General features: G+C 44.4%; 2 protein-coding genes and 1 pseudogene across 5 annotated transcripts; all 3 read left to right on the forward strand.

Annotated features, from left to right (window-relative positions):
• Positions 1-2,556: 2,556 nt before the first annotated feature.
• Positions 2,557-6,847, forward strand: LOC311111614 (uncharacterized protein). 3 transcript variants are annotated; one of them, XM_084154385.1, is made up of 8 exons: positions 2,557-2,695; positions 2,887-2,968; positions 4,071-4,187; positions 4,358-4,432; positions 4,578-4,778; positions 5,046-5,309; positions 5,529-5,647; positions 5,788-6,847. In XM_084154385.1, exons 1-8 carry the CDS (start codon positions 2,630-2,632, stop codon positions 6,007-6,009), a joined length of 1,146 nt encoding a protein of 381 aa, XP_084010511.1. In that variant the 5' UTR covers positions 2,557-2,629; the 3' UTR covers positions 6,010-6,847. The 3 variants fall into 3 exon arrangements, with proteins under 3 accessions (XP_084010511.1, XP_084010510.1, XP_084010509.1); XM_084154384.1 differs by having other exon boundaries at positions 2,580-2,695; positions 4,662-4,778; positions 5,788-6,789; XM_084154383.1 differs by having other exon boundaries at positions 2,582-2,695; positions 4,104-4,187; positions 5,788-6,789.
• A 7,476-nt stretch (positions 6,848-14,323) lies between these two features.
• On the forward strand, positions 14,324-16,019 carry LOC311116856 (apoptosis-associated speck-like protein containing a CARD). Its single transcript, XM_084157458.1, has 3 exons — positions 14,324-14,723; positions 15,136-15,204; positions 15,623-16,019. The coding sequence occupies exons 1-3, from the start codon at positions 14,459-14,461 to the stop codon at positions 15,883-15,885; spliced, it is 597 nt and encodes a 198-aa protein (XP_084013584.1). The 5' UTR covers positions 14,324-14,458; the 3' UTR covers positions 15,886-16,019.
• Positions 16,020-19,081: 3,062 nt separating this feature from the next.
• Positions 19,082-21,842, forward strand: LOC311109036 (dnaJ homolog subfamily C member 28-like; annotated as a pseudogene). Its single transcript has 2 exons — positions 19,082-20,184; positions 21,777-21,842. The product of its transcript is annotated as a dnaJ homolog subfamily C member 28-like (transcript).
• The last annotated feature ends 3,211 nt before the right edge of the window (positions 21,843-25,053 follow it).

Raw genomic sequence — 25,053 nt, forward strand, 5'->3', positions numbered from 1 at the left:
TTCTTAAAACATTGCACACAGAAACCTGCTGATTAGCCTACAAACCAACGATGACAATCTTCCTAATCTGACTGTGCGTAAAAGTTGATCAGGCTGATGATTGGACACAATTAAGGTGCAGAGCTGTTGGGCTTCTGTAGGCTTTGCTCCGAGTGTTGTTATCGTCCAGCAATGTTTAGAGAAAAATGTATTGCCATCATGCATTTTGAGGTGCACAAACACATTGCATCATGTGTGTTCCACGCAACATGTCATTTACAAATGAATGTAGGCATATTTCTAATTTGTTCATGGGCATTGTTGAGATAAACACATTCGTTTGTAATTCAAAAGCCTGTTGCTTGCAACTTTCTAAATTTGAATAGCCTCACCATAATAACCATAGTGGTAATTAACATTGTAGAGCCTTCCTGTAGTTTTTCTAAATATGACTCCGGAAATTGCAACTGATGTCAAAAAATCTCTGACCGCAAACTTGCACACTGTGATAAAAAGAACCTCCTCACAAAGTAGGGTACAAAGTTACACCATGTTCCCCTTAGCAAACTGATAATGAAATGTTCTCTGACAAATAACCATCTATCATCGATGTAGGAAAGTGCATATTTTAAGGCCTTTACTTTTTTAGTCTGCAAGTATAGATGGAGACTATAGATATGGCTTTAATAGGATAGACCCAATGCACTTCATTGAGGTTGAACGTAAACGGTGACTTTAAACAAATTCGTAATACATTGTTTTATGATTTAATTGTGTGCAAAGTTAGACAACAGAAAATGTGAGTTTCTGTATTTTCATAGAAAATATTTGTTTTTAATTATCAATTTCCATGGGTTTATCATGAAAGCTATCACACATTGCTTATGCCTCAATCTGGCTTTAACGCATGCATGGAGTAGGCTATACCTACTTTAGTTTGTCTATCACCATAATGTGTTCAGAACATCGAAGCTTTCTTTGGACTTTTTATGTAAAACATAAATACAAATATATATGTAGTTTGTCTATCACCATAATGTGTTCAGAACATCGAAACTTTCTTTGGACTTTTTATGTAAAACATAAATACAAATATATATATATATATATATATATATATATATATATATATATATATATATAGCCTAGATGAGATTAACCCAAGCCCGGTTACAAGGCTCAGCATTAATAGCCTACTAGTATACCTAGATTTATTATGCATTTTCTGTCATATACGTTTAAAAGTTTTCTCATTTGTGCAAGGAAATAACGAAATATATTTCAACTGTTCCTTCAGTCCACTGAACAATGTTTGGCCTATTTTAATTTATTAAGATCGTCTATGAGATATTTTGATTGAGGTTATGGTATTGTTCAGCTTTATAATATTCTGGAGTTTTTCATTGTGTCATTATTCAGTTGGTAAATCAGTTGAGTTGATGATGGACTCGTCATCATTAGGCCGGCCAAGAGGTTGTGTAACTCGAACTCCCATGTGTCCTTGTCTGGAGACAGGGGGGGGAGGGTCCCAATCACGACTCGTGCCTCCCACACCGTACACGACTTGGCAGCTCACTTTTCCAGATGTATGTTTTTCTCAGACGGGGAAAATTGCGGTGTTTGTTTATACAAGGCGCTTGTGCCGGCCTTATCTGCTCAGGCCACTCACGCCGTGATTTCGGAGCTTCAGCATGTAGTTTACGGGCTATTGTTCTGTTGAATGGCTTCTAAAGATATGCTCATGGCCTCCCACCTCATTATAACCAACTTGGAAGTTCTGATTTTAAAAAACCCTCTCTGTCCCCAACCCTGGCTGGCATGGGGTTGTGATTAGTCGACGTTACCAAGCATAGAAAAAGGCCATGATTTCCATAGATGTTTTAAATGACAAAATACAATTGGCTTTTTTCTTAAAAATGTCCACAACCAATAACTTGTCACCACTGTTCAAGGTCTAGCGGCCTGTTTGATAGTATAGGCCTAATGTGTTTTGGTCTATGTGCATGCGTCAATGTCGACGTAAAAATATCTTAAAGGTGAGAAAATAAATATAAGATCAAGTTCAAATAGTTGAACCTTATTTATTTAAAGTAGGCCTAGCCTATTGATAGACATACAGGCGTTTTGGTGTAGCCTATTGGGTATTCGCAATAGACCTAATTGGGGGAAAACATTTTCTCAATATATTGGCTATAGTTTCTATAGGCCTAATTTAAATAAAATAATTTGTAGATCAAGTTGTATTCCTATAAAATAATATATCTAGGATTACACTAATAAACTATCCTTACATTATCTAATCATGAATGGGATGTCAATTTATCATGGGAGTAAGATAGCCAATTGGGCATGCAATGTTGATTAGATTTTGGGCGCTCAATTGACCATTTTATGATAGATTTTTTTGTGAATGATTGTGTGTGTCTGGCTGCCAAATCTGTGTTCGTGAGTCGTGGCTGACGTCACAGTCAGTTAAACCGCAGTTTTTTGGGACCGGGTAGTCACGAAGCAAGAGGACACATTCCTTTGCGCCGGGGAGCAGGCACGCCCCTCCAAGCTCCGCTGCTTTATAACGGGACTGGGCCGGGCAGAGGGAGACAACACAATTGTAACTCTGAACTCCAAGTGGACGCAACTGTTCCCGTCAAATATGTACTGGGATACCATCCTGAAATCCAACGAGAGAAACATAGACACAAAAGACTCTAAAATAAAGGTAGGATTTTGCCTCCTGCGATTTTAAGTTTGTTTATGTATGCAGTCTGCACGAACATTTAGAATGCATTATATTATATTTACATTTTCAGAGACCATTTTAAAGAAATCAACCAAAGATGTATAATTGTATGAAAAAGATGTTCCACAATAAAATGGTTATGACATATGTATTCCAATTTTTCCAAACAGATGGAAATGTACCAAGCTGGATATTATATGGAAGACTTCAGGACACAGGAAGTCCCTGCTGGTTTTGACTTTGCATCATATGGTAAGTCATGTTCTCATTGGATAACTTATTGATTAACACTGGTCAATGTATCAGTTCAGATTTAACTTCACCCCAAACCAAATAACTGCCACCATCGCCACTTGAATTATGATTAATCATCAACTTTATTCGTTATTTTTTTATTTTTTTATTTTACCTTTATTTAACTAGGCAAGTCAGTTAAGAACAAATTCTTATTTACAATGACGGCCTACACCGGCCAAACCCGGACGACGCTGGGCCAATTGTGTGCCGCCCTATGGGACTCCCAATCACGGCCAGTTGTGATACAGCATGGAATCGAACCAGGGGGTCTGTAGTGATGCCTCAAGCACTGAGATGCAGTGCCTTAGACACTCTGAAAATAACTCTGAGTATCCACATTTTTCTATGATAAGATTTTGAGCTATGTTTCCTGTAGCTCTGTGTAGTAGTTGAAGGACAAAGGAAATGTTTTGCAGAGTTAGTATCTCGTCAGCCCTGTCAGAAACTCAAAATGAGACCTTGACATCTGCTTCTTCTACCCAACCGAGGGCTGCGTCAGGAAAAGGGGTGCTGGGGTGTGTGTCCATACACTGTTTGTAGGAATGTCAGTCTGACTGAGGGAGGTAGAGCGAGACGGAGTGGTCGGGTTAAAGACCCTCCCTCTCTCTTTCCCTAATCCTTTCCTCCAGACTTCCTTCTCCAACAGATTTAGAGCCCCTCTCCTCCCCCTTCATCACTACTCTGTCACACTCCCTCCTCTGGCGTTTCCTCCTCTTTCCCTCTGTTTCCCCTTCTCCCTCCATTCAACTAAAATGGGTACGGTTGAGATTTTGTTCTGGGTGCTGCAGAATAGTTGTTGAATAGATATATTAATGTATCATTATTACTATTATTAAACATAAATAAGAATGATGAGTAATAGTAGTAGACCGTAACATATTATCGCTTCTATAATAGCAGTTAGACAGTCTTTAGAGATAAGCTTGTAACCCCTTCGTATCATTAAAACCTATTACATTCTAAACGTATTGTATTTCTATTCCATTTTGAGTTCTATTTAGATCTTTCTGCCTTTTGACTCATCCCTATCATTCTCTTCTATCTCTGTGACCTCCAGACTACAGTGATGAAGACCTGTCTTTTCTATTAGACGGTAAAAGACCTGGGCAGCAGCAGCAGTATCCAGAGAGTTACGGAGAGCCGCAGAAGAATCCACGTCCGTACGACAACAAAGGTACACATATAAAGACTGTTATAAAGACTCTTTAACAACCACTTTATTAGACCACTCTGATAAGCATTCTGGGGGAAAAAATCACTATATAGGCCTGTCAATGACCATTGACTAACTTCCAATGTTGCTCACGTGTATTTATTTTTGACGTCTTTCATTCTTTTTTACAGTAACCTCCAGTGACTCTGTCCTGTTCAACCTGGATTCATACCCAGAGTTTAACTGTTGGGCGTCATACCCAAGTGGTGCGTGTCAGTCGCCTATTCTCCAATCCATATGTTTCTATCATTTTGAGAATGATTCTATTATCAACACCTGTTGTAGTATTAGAAATGAATGAATATTGATCATGATTGTTAATTCCATTTTTTCGCCTCTATCTATTATTAGATGGGCTGACTTTGGACCAGTCTCAAGTGGGGTTCCAGGATTCCACCCAGACTTACCACAGTCTTGTACCCCTGTGTTCCCCAGCCCAGAGTGGACAGTTCAGCCCAGGCATGGAGGATGCCAGCACCAGCAACTCCTTCCTCGCTGGAAAAGGAACGAGCCACAGAGGGACCCCCAGCACTGTCAGCCTGGACCACCTCGGTAGGAAGAACCACACATTTGAGACATAATGCAAAAAAAATGGAATTAACCAATGCATGACCATTAGGCCTATTTGTGTTTAAAAACATATTGCCTGTTTTTTTTGTAGGCTGTGTAACGTCTAATTCATATACTTTTTCAAGCTGTTTGTTATAACCAGCTCTCCTTCGTTTATTTAATTTATAAAAAGAACCACACAGAGAAATCCATAGGCTATGATTACTTGGATAATATATGCAATGTCTAACTCCTCCTCCTCTTCCATAGGTGAAGCTGAGCAAAGCCACTCAGGTGGAAAACTGTACGACTCAGAAGCACAGAAGAGGTCCTCCTCCTTCTGGCCGGACTACCCCTCTCCCAGCTATGGCGCACCCCTGCCGCCTCCTCACCACCCTCCATCTTGTTCCTCAATCCCTGGAACACAGCAGCCCTCAGAGCAGTACTGCCACCGTGTGGCCAAACGCAAAAGTACACACTCCCAAAGACCCGAGAGGGAAGGAGGACAAGTGATGGGAATGTCAGCTTATCCAGGTGAGACTAGTCTCTTATCATGACTTATCATTACTGCTGTTATACAAGTGTGTGTGAGCATGGGTAGTGTGTGTATATTGGAGCCTGATTGTGTGTTTGCTCTAGAATGTGCTTTTGTCATTACTGTGTCTTCTTTTAAATAGAAACAAGTTCATAGTATATCTTAGAGTAGCAGGCAAAAAATAATAATATTTTGATGCGTCTTTTCTCTCTATTCAGGATCAGGGCCCATCCAATTGTGGCAGTTCTTACTGGAGCTGCTTTTAGACTCCGCCTGCTGTACCTTCATCTGCTGGACAGGAGACGGCTGGGAGTTCAAGATGTCAGACCCAGCAGAGGTGAGTTTCTCTACTGATTGTGAGAGATTGTAACCACTCATAGTAGGAGTTGGAAACCAGCATAGGATTGAGCAATGGAAATATGCTGTCAGGTGTTTGTGGTTATTTTTTAACAACCACCCCCTTTGTGTTTGATCCAGGTGGCCAAGCGTTGGGGCCAGTGTAAGAACAAGCCCAAGATGAACTACGAGAAGCTGAGCCGCGGCCTGCGTTACTACTACCACAAGAACATCATCCACAAAACGACGGGCAAGCGCTACGTCTACCGCTTCGTCTGTGATGTGCAGGGGATGCTGGGAAAGACGGCACAGGAGGTCCTGGTCGGTCTGAACATTTTACCCACGGATATAGAGTCATCCTAGCAGGCCTGGGGGCACCAGTATCATCACCAGAGTCCAGCGAAGCATGGGCGTCGCAGTAGGGGGAGTGTACCAGCAGCACTGGTTCTTATTGGTGCTATTGGCTCTTGATACTGTTATTGCTACATCACTAGAAATATGCTATGTAGAACAAACATACCTCTTTGACATGTAGAAAAGGAATCAAGTCGGCTCTATTCATGGCATTTCTATCTGCGGTGTTAGACAACGTTTGGTGTAACACAACGTTTGGTGTAACACTTTTATTACCAAGTGATACAGTTCTAGCCATAGCTGCGGGAAGTAGGGGTGCAACACCCCCTGGAAAATCTGAATAAAAAAAATTCTGTAGTAGCCTTCAATTTGATTTGGTTTTAGTGTATGACTTACCTCCTATAAACCACATGACTTATTAACATCAACAGAATAAGCGCTCAATGAAACTGTAAGCCGAGCTGTCTCCAATACTGATGCTCTTTATGGTAATGCCATGGATAGTGATTAACAACCCCCCTCCATCCTCAAGTACTTCGTGCCCCCTCTAAAATAATGGGTGCATGACACCCCTGCTTACCACCCATGCTGTTGAACAATGTTTGACATTAACTTTGGCTATGAGGATCTGTTTATTTTTATACCCTTACATATCTACCTCTTTTATTGCTGACAAAATAAAGCGAAGAGGGACAATGCCTGTTCTGTTGAATATAATGTGTGTGATTTACATGATTTAGGGAACAATGTTGTTTGTAAAATGATTGTAAATAAACTGTACATAAGTAGAAAAAAAGTAATATTTTAAATGTTCTGTATTATTTCGAAAGGTATAAGGCCTATAGGCAATAAAATAAAAAATAAATAAAAATGAGCAGGTGAAAATATATACAAATAATATAATAAATAATACATTTGTGAAGATAAATTCTAAATGACATTTTTGTAAAAATGTAATGGATTAGGTTATTTTGAGTGTGCGGAAGGACCGCCCCTTGGCCTATGACATGCGAATGTATATACAGTATCTTGAAGAGAAGACAGCCAGTAGCCTATAGAAAACAGAGAATAGAAGACATGTAGCCTAATCTCACAAAACCTAGTAACAATTACAGTTTGGCATTAAGAATGCAGAAAACTGTCGGCGATACATGAATTGGTGTCTTTGATGACTTGGGAGAGGTTGAATTGAAGAGGTTCAACCGTAAAGTCTGTGACCGCAAGCAGGAGCAGGGGCCACCAATTCGCAAGGGCAGGGTTGAAAAAGCGGACATACTGGACTTGATTCTGTCTGATCCGCAACTTAATTGAACCTGGGACTTTGGATGTGGCTATAGAGGTCTTGGGGGCATTAATTTCTAGAATAAAGTCGAATAAAGTAGGAGGCACGTACATTGGATTTAATATATATATATAATTAGGCACAAAAAACCCCACTTAAGTTAACAAAAGTAGTCTAGAAGAACACTTTATTAGACATAGGGCCTAAATCAATTGCATTGAGAAAACTATAAGGAAGTTGACAGTTTCAGTTTCACTAATGAGGCTGGGCTGAATGATAGCCTATAGCATATTTCCATTTGCAACTCAAAATAGGCCTAATACATAATGGAATAAACAAACATTTATATTGCTTGCTGATTTTGATTACTATTACGATTGGTGGTGACTCATGAAGACTATTTTACAGCTCAAGGATCTTGTGTAACATCGGGCGCTGCAGTGGGAAGGAAATAAATAAATACAGTAGATGTTTTATATGCACCTGGACCAAAGAACATTATCAAAGGTAAGCAATATACCAAGTGTTATATAGCCTAATGTCTCAAATACATTATTAAAATGTATGTTTTACAGTAATTAGAAATGGTTTATATAGGAAAACATCAAATAGGCCAACCTAAAGTATTCTACCTCGTTAAACAATCACAACAGTCCCTCCTTTTAATTTCTTCAACAGGTGCAACTGCTGCCCAGAATATTTAACAGCATTGTCACTCTTTCCCCTTAATCCTGTTTGAATTAGAAAAAGTGCATCACACCTATCCTCCAAGTTGCACACCCTACACACAAAGACACAAAACATTAGAGGAGGCATGTAGAGATATAGGCCCCTATCAAATACATTATGTATGCATTACATTCCATCAACTCCAAAAGTCCCAAACCATGTCCTATCTCTACCTCAAACAAACACTATGTGGACCATCACCGGACAGATCTGATCAACAGAGTGAGCCAGGTGGAACCCATCTTGGATAGACTCCTGGAGAGGGGAATCATCACCACATATGCCTACAGTGACGTGAGGGCTAACAGAACCAACTAGAAAAGGATGAGGGAGCTCTTCGATGGCCCTGTGAAAGCATATGGGCCCAAAGGCAAAGATATGTTCTTAGATATCCTGATGGATCTGGAGCCATTCCTAATCAGTGACCTGAAGGGGGAATACTGGGGATAGGGGCCATTTGAGGTGTTTTTAAAAGCAAGGGACAAGAATTTGATGAAAATAGTGCAATCTCATTTACAGTATATTCTTAAATTGGAAAAATGAATTGTCTCCAAAGTTTGCAATAAATGACAGAATTTTCTATTGACCGCAGTTTTTTCTTTTCATTAACTAATACTTATACTTAACTAATACCAGCTAGCTGTTTTGAACTCAACAATAGAAAACATACAAATACATGAAGTAACATTGTGTTATGCAGGGCCGTGCACAGACCTTTGGAGTGGCAGTTGCGCAAAGTGAAAAAAGCCCCACATCTTATTATCTAATGCTAATTTAGATGCATATATACAGTGCTATGAAAAAGTATTTGCCCCCTTTCTAATTTTCTCTACTTTTGCATATTTGTGATACTGAATGTTATCAGATCTTCAACCAAAACCTAATATTAGATAAAGGGAACATAAGTGGACAAATAACACAACAATGACATATTTATTTCATAAACAAAGTTATGCAACACCCAATTCCCCTGTGTGAAAAAGTAATTGCCCCCTTACACTCAATAACTGGTTGTGCCACCTTTAGCTGCAATGACTCCAACCAAACGCTTCCTGTAGTTGTTGATCAGTCTCTCACGTCGCTGTGGAGGAATTTTGGCCCACTCTTCCATGCAGAACTGCTTTAACTCAGTGACGTGTGGGTTTTCAAGCATTAACTGCTCGTTTCAAGTCCTGTCACAACATCTCAATTGGGATTAGGTCTGGACTTTGACTAGGCCATTCCAAAACTTCAAATGTGTTGCTTTTTAGCAATTTCCATGTAGACTTGATTGTGTGTTTTGGGTCATTGTCTTGCTGCATGACCCAGCTGCGCTTCAGCTTCAGCTCACAGACGGATGGTCTGACATTCTCCTGTAGAATTCTCTGATACAGAGCAGAATTCATGGTTTCTTCTATTAAGGCAAGTCATCCAGGTCCTGAGGCAGCAAAGCATCCCCAAACCATCACACCACCACCAACATGCTTGACCTTTGGTATGATGTTCTTACTGTGGAATGCAGAGTTTGGTTTTTGCCAGGCATTACTGGAACCATGTCGTCCAAAAAGTTATACTTTTGAATCATCTGTCCATAGAACGTTCTTCCAAGAGTCTTGATGATCATCCAGGTGCTTTTTGGCAAACTTGAGTCAACTTTTTGGACGAGATGGATCCCATTATGCCTGAACAATCAAAAATGTTTTATCGCAACACAGATTGTACTATATTAGGAGGCAATATATCGGCCTATAATATACACTGAGTGTACAAAACATTATAAACACCTTCTTAATATTGAGTTGCACCCCCGTTTGCCCTCAGAACAGCCTCAATTCATCGGGGCGGGGCATGGACTCTACAAGGTGTTCAAAGCGTTCCACAGGGATGCTGGCCCATGTTGACTTCAATGTTTCCCATAGTTGTGTCAAGTTGGCTGAATGTCTTTTGGGTGGTGGACCAATCTTGATACACACGGGAAACTGTTGAGCGTGAAAAACCCAGCAGCGTTGCAGTTCTTGACACACTCAAACCGGTGCGCCTGGCACCTACTACCATACCCCGTTCAAAGGCACTTAAATATTTTGTCTTGCCCATTCACCCTCTGAATGGCACATATACACAATCCATGTCTCTATTGTCTCAAGGCTTACAAATCCTTCTATAACCTGTCTCCACTTCATCTACACTGATTGAAGTGGATTTAACAGGTGACATCAATAAGGGATCATAGTTTTCAGCTGGATTCACCTGGTCAGTCTATGTCATGGAAAGAGCAGGTGTTCCTAATGTTTTGTACACTCAGCATAAACACTACATGACCAAAAGTATAGTGGACATCTGCTCGTCGAACATCTCATTCCAAAACTATGGGCATTAATATGGAGTTGGTCCCCCTTTGCTGCTACAACAGCTTCAACTTTTCTGGAAAGGCTTTCCACTAGATTTTGGAACATTGATGCGGGGACTTGCTTCCATTCAGCCACAAGAGCATTAGGGAGGTCGGGCACTGATGTTGGGCAATTAGGCCTGGTTCGCAGTCGGCTCTCCAATTCATCCCAAAGGTGTTTGATGGGGTTGAGGTCAGGGCTCTGTGCAGGCCAGTCAAGTTCTTCCTCACTGAGGTCGACAAACAATTTCTGTATGGACCTCGTGTTGTGCACATTTACATTTTCGTCATTTAGCAGAAGCTCTTATACAGAGAGACTTACAAATTGGTGCATTCACCTTACATTTTAGTCATTTAGCAGACGCTCTTATCCAGAGCGACTTACAGTTAGTGAATACATCTTTTTTTTATTTTTTATACTGGCCCCACGTGGGAATCGAACCCACAACCCTGGCGTTGCAAATGCCATGCTCTATCAACTGAGCTACATCCCTGCCGGCCATTCCCTCCCCTACCCTGGACGACGCTGGGCCAATTGTCTGCCGCCCATGAGTCTCCCGGTCACGGCCGGCTGCGACAGAGCCTGGATTCGAACCAGGATCTCTAGTGGCACAGTTAGCACTGCGATGCAGTGCCTTAGACCACTGCGCCACTCAGGATCTCTTATGATAGCCAGTGGGACAACCACTTTACAATATGTTTTTTTTTTCTCTCTTTGGGGTGGGGTAAGGGGGGGTAGAAGGATTACTTTATCCTATCCCAGGTATTCCTTAAAGAGGTGGGGTTTCAAGTGTCTCCGGAAGGTGGTGAGTGACTCCGCTGTCCTGGCGTCGTGAGGGAGCTTGTTCCACCATTGGGGTGCCAGAGCAGCAAACAGTTTTGACTGGGCTGAGCGGGAACTGTGCTTCCGCAGAGGTAGGGGGGCCAGCAGGCCAGAGGTGGATGAACGCAATGCCCTCGTTTGGGTGTAGGGACTGATCAGAGCCTGAAGGTACGGAGGTGCCGTTCCCCTCACAGCTCCATAGGCAAGCACCATGGTCTTGTAGCAGATGCGAGCTTCAACTGGAAGCCAGTGTAGTGTGCGGAGGAGCGGGGTGACGTGAGAGAACTTGGGAAGGTTGAACACCAGACGGGCTGCGGCATTCTGGATGAGTTGTAGGGGTTTAATGGCACAGGCAGGGAGCCCAGCCAACAGCGAGTTGCAGTAATCCAGACGGGAGATGACAAGTGCCTGGATTAGGACCTGTGCCGCTTCCTGTGTAAAGCAGGGTCGTACTCTGCGAATGTTGTAGAGCATGAACCTACAGGATCGGGTCACCGCCTTGATGTTAGCGGAGAACGACAGGGTGTTGTCCAGGGTCACGCCAAGGCTCTTTGCACTCTGGGAGGAGGACACAACAGAGTTGTCAACCGTGATGGCGAGATCATGGAATGGGCAGACCTTCCCCGGGAGGAAGAGCAGCTCCGTCTTGCCGAGGTTCAGCTTGAGGTGGTGATCCGTCATCCACACTGATATGTCTGCCAGACATGCAGAGATGCGATTCGCCACCTGGTTATCAGAAGGGGGAAAGGGCATTGTCATGCTGAAACAGGAAAGGGCCTTTCCCTAACTGTTGCCACAAAGTTGGAAGCACAGAATCATCTAGAAGTTCATTGTATGCTGTAGCATTTACATTTCCCTTCACTGGAACTTAGGGGCCCAGCCTGAACCATGAAAAACAGCCCCAGACCATTATTCCTCCTCCACCAAACTTTACAGTTGGCACTATGTATTCGGGCAGGTAGCGTTCTCCTGGCATCAACCAAACCCAGATTTGTCTGTTGGAATGCCAGATGGTGAAGTGTGATTCATCACTCCAGAGAATGTGTTTCCACTGCTCCAGAGTCCAATGGCGGCGAGCTTTACACCACTCCAGCCGATGCTTGACATTGCACATGGTGATCTTAGGCTTGTGTGCGGCTGCTCGGCCATGGAAACCCATTTCATGAAGCTCCCGATGAACAGTTCTTGTGCTGACGTTGCTTCCAGAGGCAGTTTGGAACTTGGTAGTTAGTGTTGCAACTGATTCTTACGCGCTTCAGCACCCGGCGATCCCGTTCTGTGATCTTGTGTGGCCTACCACTTCACGGCTGAGCTGTTGTTGCTCCTAGTTGTTTCCACTTCACAATAACTGTACTTACAGTTGACCAGGGCAGCTCTAGCAGGGCAGAAATTTGATGAACTGACTTGTTGGAAAGGTGGCATCCTATGACGGTGCCACATTGACAGTCACTGAGCTCTTACATTAGGCTATTCTACTGCCAATGTTTGTCTATGGAGATTGCATGGCTGTGTGCTTGATTTGTATGAAATAGCCAAATCCACTAATTTTAAGGGGTATCCACATACTTTTGTATATATAGTGTATTTACTGAACAAAAATATAAACGCAACATGCAACAATTTCAACGATTTTCCTGAGTTACAGTTCATATGAGGAAATCAGTCAATTGAAATAAATTCATTAAGCCCTAATCTATGAATTTCACATGACTGGGAATACAGATATACATCTGTTGGTCACAGATACCTTTAAAAAAATGGGCCTCACAATGGGCCTCAGGATCTCGTCACGGTATTTCTATGCATTGAAATTTCCATCGATAAAATGTCCGTAGCTTATGCCTGCCCATACCATACTTATGCCTGCCCCCACCACCACCATGGGGCACTCTGTTACACAACGTTGACATCAGCAATCTGCTCGCCCACACGACGCCATACACGTTGGTCTGTGGTTGTGAGGCTGGTTGGACAAATTCTCTCAAATTAAGTTGGAGGCGGCTTATGGTAGAGAAATGAACATTCAATTCTCTGGTAACAGCTCTGGTGGATATTCCTGCAGTCGGCATGCCAATTGCATGCTCCCTCAAAACTTGAGACATCTGTGGCATTGTGTTGTGTGACAAAACTGCACATTTTAGAGTGCCCTTTTATTGTCCCCACCACAAGGTGCACCTGTGTAATGATCTTGCTGTTTAATCAGCTTCTTGATATGCCACACCTGTCAGGTGGATGGATTATCTTGGCAAAGGAGAAATGCTCACTAACGGGGATGTAAACAAATGAGTGCACAAAATTTGAGATTAAAAAGCTTTTTGTGCGTATGGAAAATTTCTGCGATCTTTTATTTCAGCTCATGAAACATGGGACCAACACTTTACATGTTGTGTTTATATTTTTTTCAGTGTACATAATAGACAATAATGTATTCCCAATCGGAGCGGTCTGTGATGTTGCACCCTCCTAAAGAGCCCCCTGACGTGTTGCTGGGTATTATACTGGGGTGTGTTTAGTAGGACGCAACATTTTGGGAATGTTCAGATAGAAATATTTTATGTAGAACAACATGCCTCTCTGACATGTAAAACAGGAATCACGTCAGCTCTATTCATGGCATTTCTATCTGCAACGTTCGACACCGTTTGGCTACTGAACATGTCGCTAGTGTTACACTTGTATTACCAGGTAATACAGTAGCCTAGTATCGTTAAATGTTATTTGGTTTTAGTGTATGACTTACCACCCATGCTGTTGAACAACGTTTGGATCTACTTTTATATAAATATTTATCTACCCTTTTCATTGCTGACAACATAAAGCGAAGAGGGACAAAGCTTGTTCTGTTCAATATAATGTGTGTGATTTACATGATTGTAGGGGACAATGTTGTTTGTCAAATGATGTGTGTAAATAAACTACATAAATTGAAAAAACTATAACTGTAGCCTATTATTTCAAAAGGTATAACGGCCTATATATAAAAAATAGCAATCCCAAATATATAAAAAGAATATGATAATAAATAATGAATTCGTTAAGATAAATTCTAAACGACATTTCTGTCAAATGTAGTGGGGACGAGGTTAATCTGTTTGTCCTGGAGTGCTGATGGACCTATGACGAGGCCTATGACGTGAACGGTGCGATAGAGTAGCCTATCTTGGAGAGAAGACAGTCAGTATCCTATAGACAACATAGAATAGAAGATACGTATCCTCATCTCACAAAACCTAGTCTAAATTACCGTTTGGCATAAAATATGTCGAAAACCGTTGGCGATACATTAATTGGTGTCCTTGATGACTTGGAAGAGGCTGAATTGAAGAGGTTCAGACGTAAACTCTGTGACCGCAAGCAGGAACCAAAAGTTCGCAAGGGTAATGTTGAGAACGCGGACCCAGTGGATTTGGTAGACCTTCTGACCCGTACTTTCACTGAAGACGGGGCTCTGAATGTGGCTATAGAGGTCTTGGGTGCAATTAACTGCCAGAATGTCGCAGAGGAACTGCTAGAATTCAAGAAATGTAAGTCGAATAAAGTAGGAGGCACGTCCATTGGACATTTAAAAAAGAAAATATATATTTAATTTCATATCTTTGACTGGTTTAAAAACCACTAAAGTTAACGCAAAAGTCGGCTAGAAAACTTTATTAGACCAAGGGCGAAAATAAATTGCATTGAAATGTCCATAACGAATGTAAGGAAAACTTTAAGGAAGTTGACAGTTTTACTTTCACTTATGAGTGCATTCTATTTTGCTCATCTGGGCTGAATGATAGCATACAGTAGCATATATATACATTTGCAACTCAAAATAAGCATAATACATTATGCAATAAACACACATTTCGATTGCTTGCTGATTTTGATTTATCTTTAGGCCTACTATTCATATTTGTATTCGATTGATGGTGTCTCATGAAGCCTATTTTACAGCTCAAGGATCTTGCGTAACATCGGGTGCTGCAATGGCAAGTGCACCTGGACCAAAGAACATGATCAAAGGTAAACACTAAACCAGGTGTTATATAGCCTAATGTCTCAAATAGGCCTACGTTATTTAAACAAATATTTTACTGTAATTAGTAATGGTTTATGGGGAATCATTCAATACCTAAAGTATTCTATCACAAAAGTCCTTCCTTTTAATTTATTCTCCAACATACTGTTGGTGCAACTGCTGCCCTCTAGAGTCTTCAACAGTATTTTTCACTCCCCATAGCCTATTTAATCCTGTCTGAATTAGAAAAAGTGCATCACGCCTATCCTCCAATTTGCACACCCTACACACATGCACGCACACACAGAAACAAGCAACATTAAAGGAGGCGTGTAGAGATATAGCCCCCTATCAAATACATTATGTATGCTTTGCATTCCATCACCTCCAAAAGTCCCAAACCATGTCCTATCTCTACCTCAGACAAACACTTTGTGGACCATCACCGGACGGCCCTGATCGACAGAGTGACCCAGGTGGAACCCATCTTGGATAGACTCCTGGAGAAGGAAATCATCACCGCAAATGCCTACAGTGACGTGAGGGCTGAAAAAACCAACCAGAAAAGAATGAGGGAGCTCTTCGATGGCCCTTTGAAAGCATGTGGGACCAAAGGCAAAGATATATTCTTAGATATCCTGATAGCTCTGGAGCCATGGCTAATCATTGACCTGAAAGGGGAATAATGGCCATTTCAGATTTTTTTAAAGGCAAGGGACAAGAATGTGATGATAATAATGCACACTGGTTTACAGTATATTCTTAAATTGGAAAAATGAATTGTCTCCAAAGTTTGCAATAAATGACAGAATTTTCTATTGATGGCAGTTTTTTCTTTTCATGAACAAATACTCAGTTGTGAATTTTAACCAGCTAGCTGTTTTGAACTCAACAATAGAAAACATACACATACATGAAGTAACATTGTGTTATGCAGGGCCGTGCACAGACCTTTGGAGTGGAAGGTGCGCAAAGTGAAAAAAGCCCCATATCTTATTATCTCATGCTAATTTAGCTATATATATACAGTTGAAGTTGGAGGTTTACATATACTTAGGTTGGAGTCTGTCAATGGGTGCTGAAGGTGGGTGTGGTGCAGGAATCAAGCGCAGGACGCAGAAACTAAGTCCAAAAGACTTTAGTGAAATATTCACGTAGTACACGAGCCCAACAAGCCCGGAGGCGAAATAAAGGCGCACACAGGCGTCAAACAAAAGGCGCACTAACATGTGCGAAAAACCTCTCCAAACAACGGAGGGAAACACGTAGCACAGAACACCAAAACAGGACCAAGCAGCGTGTCCAGGAGGAAGCGCCGGGTAAGGAGCTGGAGAGGTTGGCGATGGCCCAGGTGGGCCAATGGTGGTCCTTGGAGGACATGCTCGCGGGAAAAGGGCCATGGGCTAAAGTTAAGGCCCTGGCGAGAGAGGAGCAACAGCGTCAACAGTGTTGTCGTCGGACGGACGAGAGGCAACCCCAAACATTTTTTAGGGGGGGGGCACACGGCATGGGCGACGGGGCAGCAGGAGGCAGCTACAGGGCGTATTGGGAGGTTAGGTGAGGAGGCCACCAGGTTAAGGGGGCTATTGGTAAGGAGAGAGCAGGAGTTAGTGGGTCAGAGGACGGAGCTACTGGATGCTAGAAGGGAGAAGGAGAGAGTAGAGGCAAGGCGAGAGGAACTGAGTAGGCAGCTGAGGGAGCGGAGGGTTATGAAGAAACCCAGTCCCGCTCCTCACACCAAGCAAGTGGTGTGTGTCACCAGTCCGGTCCGGCCCGTTCCTGCTCCCCGCACTAAGTTAGTAGTGCGTGTTCCCAGTCCGGCCCGACCCGTTCCTGCTCCCCGCACTAAGTTAATGGTGCGCATCGTCAGCCCGGCCCGGCCTGTTCCTGCCCCTCGCACCAAGCCTACGGTGCGCGTTGCCAGTCCGGCCCGGCCTGTTCCTGCCCCTCGCACCAAGCCTACGGTGTGCGTCGCCAGCCCGGCCCGGCCTGTTCCTGCTCCCCGCACCAAGCTAATGGTGCGCGTCGCCAGCCCGGCCCGGCCTGTTCCTGCCCCTCGCACCAAGCCAATGGTGCGCGTCGCCAGCCCGGCCCGGCCTGTTCCTGCTCCCCGCACCAAGTCTACGGTGCGCGTCGCCAGCCCGGCCCGGCCTGTTCCTGCCACTCGCACCAAGTATACGGTGCGCGTCGCCAGCCCGGCCCGGCCTGTTCCTGCCACTCGCACCAAGCCAGGGGTGCGAGTCGTCAGCCTGGTCCAGCCCGTTCCTGCCACTCGCACCAAGCCAGGGGTGCGAGTCATCAGCCTGGTCCAGCCCGTTCCTGCTACTCGCACCAAGCCAGGGGTACGAGTCGTCAGCCTGGCAAGGCCCGTCGCTGCTCCACGCACCAAGCCAGGGGTGCGAGTCGTTAGTCCGGTGAGGCCCGTTCCGGCTCCACGCACCAAGCCAGGGGTGCGCATCGTCAGCCCGGTCCGGCCCGTTGCTGCTCCACGCACCAAGCCAGGGGTGCGAGTCGTCAGTCCGGTGAGGCCCGTTCCGGCTCCACGCACCAAGCCAGGGGTGCGTATCGTCAGCCCGGTCCGGCCCGTTGCTGCTCCACGCACCAAGCCAGGGGTGCGCGTCGTCTGTCCGGCACAACCCGTGCCTGGGTCACCGGTGCCTAACCAGGTACCGGTCAACGGCTCCACTACGGAGCTGAAGCTAACCGCTCCTGCTACGTCCGGTCCAGCTCCAGCCAGCGGGGCCAGACCGGACCAGGGGCGCTATGGGGGGTTTGTTGGAGGGTGGTGGGCAAGGCCGGAGCCAGAACCGCCGCCGAGGAGGTATGCCCACCCAGCCCTCCCCTGTTTTGCTGTTTTTGAGGCGCGGTCGCAGTCCGCGCCTTTAGGGGGGGGGTACTGTCACACCCTGGTTCTGGGACTCCATATGTTGAGCCAGGGTGTGTTCATTCTATGTGGTTTATTTCTATGTTGGGGGTTCTAGTTTGTTGATTTCTATGTTTTGCCTGAGTGACTCCCAATCAGAGGCAACGAGTGTCAGCTGTTGGCTGGTTGTCTCTGATTGGGAGCCATATTTAAACTGTATGTTTTCCCTTTGTGTTTGTGGGTTTTTGTTCCGTGTTCGGTCTTTGATACCGTGGACTTCACGAGTCGTTTCTTGTTTTGTATCATGTTTAAACTTTAACTAATTAAAGTATGTTTGTTCATCACGCTGCGCCTTGGTCTCTCCCTGACGATCGTGACACCGACGCTGAAACTAGTGTGAAATAACACTGTCTGAAACTAATGTGAAGGACGAATAAATTTGAGTAAGGTTAGTGCAATTAGTATCTTGTTAGGTAGATACTGTGTTTACCTAAAACGCGCCAAGAACGATGCAGTAAGCCATGGAGCTCAGCTAGCATGAATTAGCTTAGCTAGCTAGCTTCTAGCTGTCCGGGTAATAAAGATGACAGCTAGCCACTGGTGTTCTTTCATAACACTGGCATAGTTACTGTAGTCACCGATTACATGTCTGTGAGGTAAGGTGCTGTAGCTTTAATGCATGTGACAGTAGGTGTCAAATTAAGAAGTGCATAATTCCATCAAATAATGGACCACTACCAGCCTGGGTACCACCAATCGTTTTCTGCTATCATTCCACTCCTTACCAATCCTTGGCAATTTCACGGAGTACAAGGAGGGGCATGTTAGCAAAACGGGTTCTGGATTTCAGGCTAGACCACTACCAACAAAATGGATCAAAAGCATCCCATGACCTTTTCAAATGCATGATTTGCATCCCTATGCTAACAATTAAGTGTGGGAACAAATACAACAAGCAACATCATGTTTCTTGTCACTGTTGGGCAGGGGTGTGCCTCTGTGTGCCACCAGCAGAGATGATGAGTTACGCCATGCAGCTGTTGATTCACCGTGGGGATTTATGTCATGGCTGCGCACTGCTCCCCCTGGCCCGCATGTTCCTTCTCCGCACGCTGAGTTCAGGTCCCCGTGTGAGCCGCAGCCTTCGGGAGAGCTACCAGCTGCTACAGCTTGAGCTTCCGGATGAGGGCGAGTGTAGCCCTGCGCAGGTGAAAGAAGCCTACCTACGCATGGCCAAGCTGTACCATCCAGACTCGGGCGCTGCTACGGCAGACAAGGCGCTGTTTGCACTGGTAGAGGAGGCATACCGCGCCGTGCTGGCACACCAGTCCCGGCTTCAGAGCCGTGGGAGTTCGATGAAAGACGAGGAGGACGAGGAGAAGGTGAAAGGCGTGGCTCCTCAGCACCGCCACTACCTGAGCTACGAGGGCGTGGGCTCGGGGACGCCCAGCCAGCGTGAGCGCCAATACCGGCAGTTCAGAGTGGATTGGGCGGTGGAGCAGGTCCTTGACTACCGCCAGAAGGAGCATGAGACGGCGGCTGCAGCCGAGGGGGCGCTAGTGGAGAGGGCGTCCGCCAGCGAAGCCGGCAGATCAAGGTCACGCAGGCGGTGGAGAGGCTGGTGGAAGACCTCATTCAGGAATCCATGTCCCGGGGAGACTTCCGCAACCTGAGTGGCGCCGGGAAGCCCATCAACAAGTTTGAGCACAACCCGTACGCCGACCCCATGACCCACAACCTCAACCGCATCCTCATAGACAACGGCTACCAGCCACCCTGGATTGTCACGCAGCGCAACATCAGAGAGGACATCGCGCAGATCCGAGAGAGACTGCTGCAGGGCCGGGCGCGGCTCGCCGACCCCATGACCCCCAGGGAGCATGCTCAGTGGCAGCAGCTGTGTGGGGCGGTGGCGGAGGACCTTAAGAAGCTCAATAAGACGGTGGATAACTTAAACCTGATTGCGCCCATGCTCACCATGCAAATGGTCCACTTCAGTTTGGAGCGCGAGATCGACCGCGCAGAGAAAGCAGCCCTTCAAGGCAGACAGGAGAGGAAGATGGAAAGAGTGAGGGAGTGGGAGGAGCAGAGAAGAGAAAGAGAAAGGGAGAAGAGAGATACAGTGGGGGAAAAAAGTATTTAGTCAGCCACCAATTGTGCAAGTTCTCCCACTTAAAAAGATGAGAGAGGCCTGTAATTTTCATCATAGGTACACGTAAACTATGACAGACAAATTGAGATTTTTTTTCTCCAGAAAATCACATTGTAGGATTTTTTATAAATTTATTTGCAAATTATGGTGGAAAATAAGTATTTGGTCACCTACAAACAAGCAAGATTTCTGGCTCTCACAGACCTGTAACTTCTTCTTTAAGAGGCTCCTCTGTCCTCCACTCGTTACCTGTATTAATGGCACCTGTTTGAACTTGTTATCAGTATAAAAGACACCTGTCCACAACCTCAAACCGTCACACTCCAAACTCCACTATGGCCAAGACCAAAGAGCTGTCAAAGGACACCAGAAACAAAATTGTAGACCTGCACCAGGCTGGGAAGACTGAATCTGCAATAGGTAAGCAGCTTGGTTTGAAGAAATCAACTGTGGGAGCAATTATTAGGAAATGGAAGACATACAAGACCACTGATAATCTCCCTCGATCTGGGGCTCCACGCAAGATCTCACCCCGTGGGGTCAAAATGATCACAAGAACGGTGAGCAAAAATCCCAGAACCACACGGGGGGACCTAGTGAATGACCTGCAGAGAGCTGGGACCAAAGTAACAAAGCCTACCATCAGTAACACACTACGCCGCCAGGGACTCAAATCCTGCAGTGCCAGACGTGTCCCCCTGCTGTGTCCCCCTGCTCCTGTTTGCTAGAGTGCATTTGGATGATCCAGAAGAGGATTGGGAGAATGTCATATGGTCAGATGAAACCAAAATAGAACTTTTTGGTAAAAACTCAACTTGTTGTGTTTGGAGGACAAATAATGCTGAGTTGCATCCAAAGAACACCATACCTACTGTGAAGCATGGGGGTGGAAACATCATGCTTTGGGGCTGTTTTTCTGCAAAGGGACCAGGACGACTGATCCGTGTAAAGGAAAGAATGAATGGGGCCATGTATCGTGAGATTTTGAGTGAAAACCTCCTTCCATCAGCAAGGGCATTGAAGATGAAACGTGGCTGGGTCTTTCAGCATGACAATGATCCCAAACGCACCGCCCGGGCAATGAAGGAGTGGCTTCATAAGAAGCATTTCAAGGTCCTGGAGTGGCCTAGCCAGTCTCCAGATCTCAACCCCATAGAAAATCTTTGGAGGGAGTTGAAAGTCTGTGTTGCCCAGCGACAACCCCAAAACATCACTGCTCTAGAGGAGATCTGCATGGAGGAATGGGCCAAAATACCAGCAACAGTGTGTGAAAACCTTGTGAAGACTTACAGAAAACGTTTGACCTGTGTCATTGCCAACAAAGGGTATATAACAAAGTATTGAGAAACTTTTGTTATTGACCAAATACTTATTTTCCACCATAATCTGCAAATAAATTCATTAAAAATCCTACAATGTGATTTTCTGGATTTCTTTTCCTCATTTTGTCTGTCATAGTTGACGTGTACCTATGATGAAAATTACAGGCCTCTCTCATCTTTTTAAGTGGGAGAACTTGCACAATTGGTGGCTGACTAAATACTTTTTTTCCCCACTGTAAGATTAAAACACCTCAACACTCTAGGCAAGGCGGCCTGCTGGCATGGATGCAGAATTTACTCAAATAAACAATGGACCATGAGGGCAAAATGAGATAAAGGATATTTCAAATCAAACTTTTATTTATAATCCATTTACACAGGTGTCAACACACTTCGAAGAGGATAAGACAGAGGTGTTGAATCCTTTGTCTGTTATGTCATTTGCAGTGTTTATGCTACATTAGGTTGATTACAGTAGCGTGTTATAACACACAGAAAACAAGTACAAGCCACTACTATAGCACCTTACTGGAACTCAACTGTGCTTTACAATAATGCTACACAGTGTCAGTGTCTGGACCTTAGGACACAATGGTAATGGTATCAGACTACAATAATCAATTTAATGAAATACTGTTTATCTACGTTTATAAGCTAAGTGATTCTAATTACATGTATTTGTTTCTTTGCTGAATGAAGGAATGAAAGCATAGCCTACTCAATGTTCATTATGAATGAGCAGTTGACTGAAACTGCTCTGAACTCAAATACAGGTAAACAGAAACCTTTTTTCACACACTTCCAGTCAGATGAAAATCTCTTTAAATGGCAAGTAAGCTTTCGGTCAGTCGACCTTCATCAGAGTCGACTGACCGAATGCTTAGCTACTATGAGTGGAAGTGTGCGTGACTTTTTCCAGTTTTGCATTTTGCCTCCAGCACCTTCACTAATCGATTATGGGTGTGCGGTACATTCTGCCTATGATTGCATTATAATAAAATAGGTACTCTAACTCAATCTCTTTCTCACTTGTCATCGTGACTATAATATGTTATATTATGATTGAGAACATCAAGACTATTAACTCCTCACTATCCATCCCAACCTATCCTGGGAGCTCCAATGCAGCAGGGTTGCAGATGACCATGGGGTTCTTCCCGTTGTCTCCAATACGTGTGTCTGCCCCATGCAGTGCCTGTGTGACAGCCCGTGGGAGGGTGAGTCCTTTGGTCCAGTCGTGAGCAATGTACTGGTGATACGGATCATGGGAGCTCTCCAGCTTCTTGGAGCGGATGTAGCTCAGCATGATACCAAACGTGAAGAAACTAAACATACCTACCATAAGTAGAATATACACAAATCCCTGAGCTTGAGCCTTAGGTATAGCTCCGCCCACTGGGAGAACGGCCTGCTGGGTAGTGTAGTTCTGAGGGAGTACTGGGCCCAGTAAACCTGTGCCATTCAGACAGTGCTGTAGGAAGGATAGCAGGAGAGTCTGCAGCTCTGTGCCGTCCAAGTGCAGCATTGCTGACCTCTGCTGGTTGTGGAAGGGAACTGCCACTCTGTAAACTGATGAGGGAGGAGAGCCTTGGTCAGTACACTCGCCCGAGACACACACAAAAACACACACTGCAGAAAGTCTAACACAGACACACCACAGCCAATTCAACATGTGCACACACACACACACACACTAATGTTGCGGACCTCACCTCTGTTCTCTTGCTGTGGATAAAAGTATTTAAGCTCTGGTTGCTCCTATGGCTTCTGCTTCAGTTTCTGTTGACCTGCCTGAGAGAACTTGGTGTCACACATCTGAGACACAAGTTTAGGACAAATTCGCAATCTTTGAAGAAAAATGTAAAATCAAGAGCGCAAATACCTTTGGAAGCTCAAGCTATTGTTTGCCATAAAGGCGCTGGTAGGAGACGATGATGGTGACCTTTTAAATAGAGTACTCCGTTGACTTCGAGGTCTCCAGATCCCATAGGGGTATGAACTGTAACGTAATCTGCTTCCACATACACTTCCACTCCAAGCCTTCTCTCTCTCTCGCTCAGTCTCTCTCCCTCTCTCCCTCACACACATACATACACACACTGAGACAGACACAGAGAGCTTATCCATGTCAACACGTTTAATGAGACATAGATGTCATGTCAGAGGTCAAGGTCAGAACCTCCACATGGTCTAGTAGTGGTGCTGTGTGGTTTACTCTTATGACCGCAGGAAATCGTGGTTCAGTTACGGACACTTCAGTACAGGTAAACCTGTGTCGTAATAACAATGTTATAGTTGTGTCTCCATAGCTATGATCACCTGGTCAACATGCTTCAGTGTTGTAAGGTGTTTGGTCAGTTTGTGGTCACGTCTGTATTGTCATATCTGTATGGTCAGTCTGTGTTCATATGTGGTTGTGATGGAGCTAGGCTGTAGAACAAAGCAGCATTCAGACAGGAGGGAGAGTGGCGAGACCACTGGGCTGCTCAGACAAGATTAAGTTACAACAGGAGCAAATCACAAATCACCTCCAAATGTCCTTCTAGCTATCCCACTGCTCTTTCCGTGTGTGTCTGTGTGTGTGTGTGTGCGTGCGTGCGTGCATGTTACCTGGAGACTCACCTTCAGGGGCTTAAGCAGTGGAGCGAATACTCAGCATTGCAGACAGAATGTACAACATATAATTGTGTCAATACTCCATTCTGCATGATAAACACATCCCAGTGAGTAGACCCCAGGCAATCTGATCCTAAGGAGTCCTTGGGACAATCTCATAATTTCCAGATAAAATATTGTTTGACTATGCCTTTAGATGTTTGGTGTAAGCCTATACAAAAAGAATATCCTATAATCTTATTGTATCTTTCTCTGTGACCTCTTATCATTATTGATCATATCTTACTATTGCCGACTACGATGAATATGAAGGTTGTGTGGTCTGAATTCTCATCCGTTAGCAGAGTTTGCCACCTGCTGGTCGTTTTGGATTAGTTTGTGTCAGAGGACCGCTGTCTCTGTTGCAAATGATCAAAACAATACAGATCCATCCTTCATACACAAGCCCGAGTATGTGAGCAAATTTGATTTGATTTTGACTTGCTCCATATATGACAGCTACAATTCTGCCTACAAACACTACGAAGAAATATACAGTTGCAGGTCTAGACGTTAACACAACACTTCCACCTGCAACTCAACATTCATTACATTCCTAAAACATGACATGCTTAGGCAAGCCAAAGTATAGGTTGATCATATCAAATAATAAGATGGTTGCAGATGCACGGTTGTTCCTGCCAAAGAGTTCTATGTAGCTCAGGTGGAACCATCTGTAATCAGAGCTTTGTCCGAACTGCTGATCTATCACATGATGACATTCTCTGTTGTGTTGACACGCTAAAGGCTATTCGGCACCACCTGTCAATCTAATCACCACTCACACCAGCTGCAACTACCTCATACAGTAAATCAAGTACATTGTAAAATGTGTTCCACACTATGCTAAGACATTCCAATT

This window comes from Coregonus lavaretus, assembly GCF_964263955.1.
Source record: "Coregonus lavaretus genome assembly, chromosome: 3".
Taxonomy (NCBI): Eukaryota; Metazoa; Chordata; class Actinopteri; order Salmoniformes; family Salmonidae; genus Coregonus; species Coregonus lavaretus.

What these genes read in the sequence shown, in the direction of transcription:
- LOC311111614 (XM_084154385.1), top strand. Translation starts at nt 2,630, where the DNA reads ATGTACTGGGATACCATCCTGAAATCCAACGAGAGAAACATAGACACA. An exon ending in CAAAAGACTCTAAAATAAAG is followed by an intron (nt 2,696 to 2,886) that starts GTAGGATTTTGC and finishes TTTTCCAAACAG; the next exon opens with ATGGAAATGTACCAAGCTGG. An exon ending in AGATGTCAGACCCAGCAGAG is followed by an intron (nt 5,648 to 5,787) that starts GTGAGTTTCTCT and finishes TGTTTGATCCAG; the next exon opens with GTGGCCAAGCGTTGGGGCCA.
- LOC311116856 (XM_084157458.1), top strand. Translation starts at nt 14,459, where the DNA reads ATGTCGAAAACCGTTGGCGATACATTAATTGGTGTCCTTGATGACTTG. An exon ending in ACTGCTAGAATTCAAGAAAT is followed by an intron (nt 14,724 to 15,135) that starts GTAAGTCGAATA and finishes CCTATTTTACAG; the next exon opens with CTCAAGGATCTTGCGTAACA. An exon ending in ACCAAAGAACATGATCAAAG is followed by an intron (nt 15,205 to 15,622) that starts GTAAACACTAAA and finishes TCTCTACCTCAG; the next exon opens with ACAAACACTTTGTGGACCAT.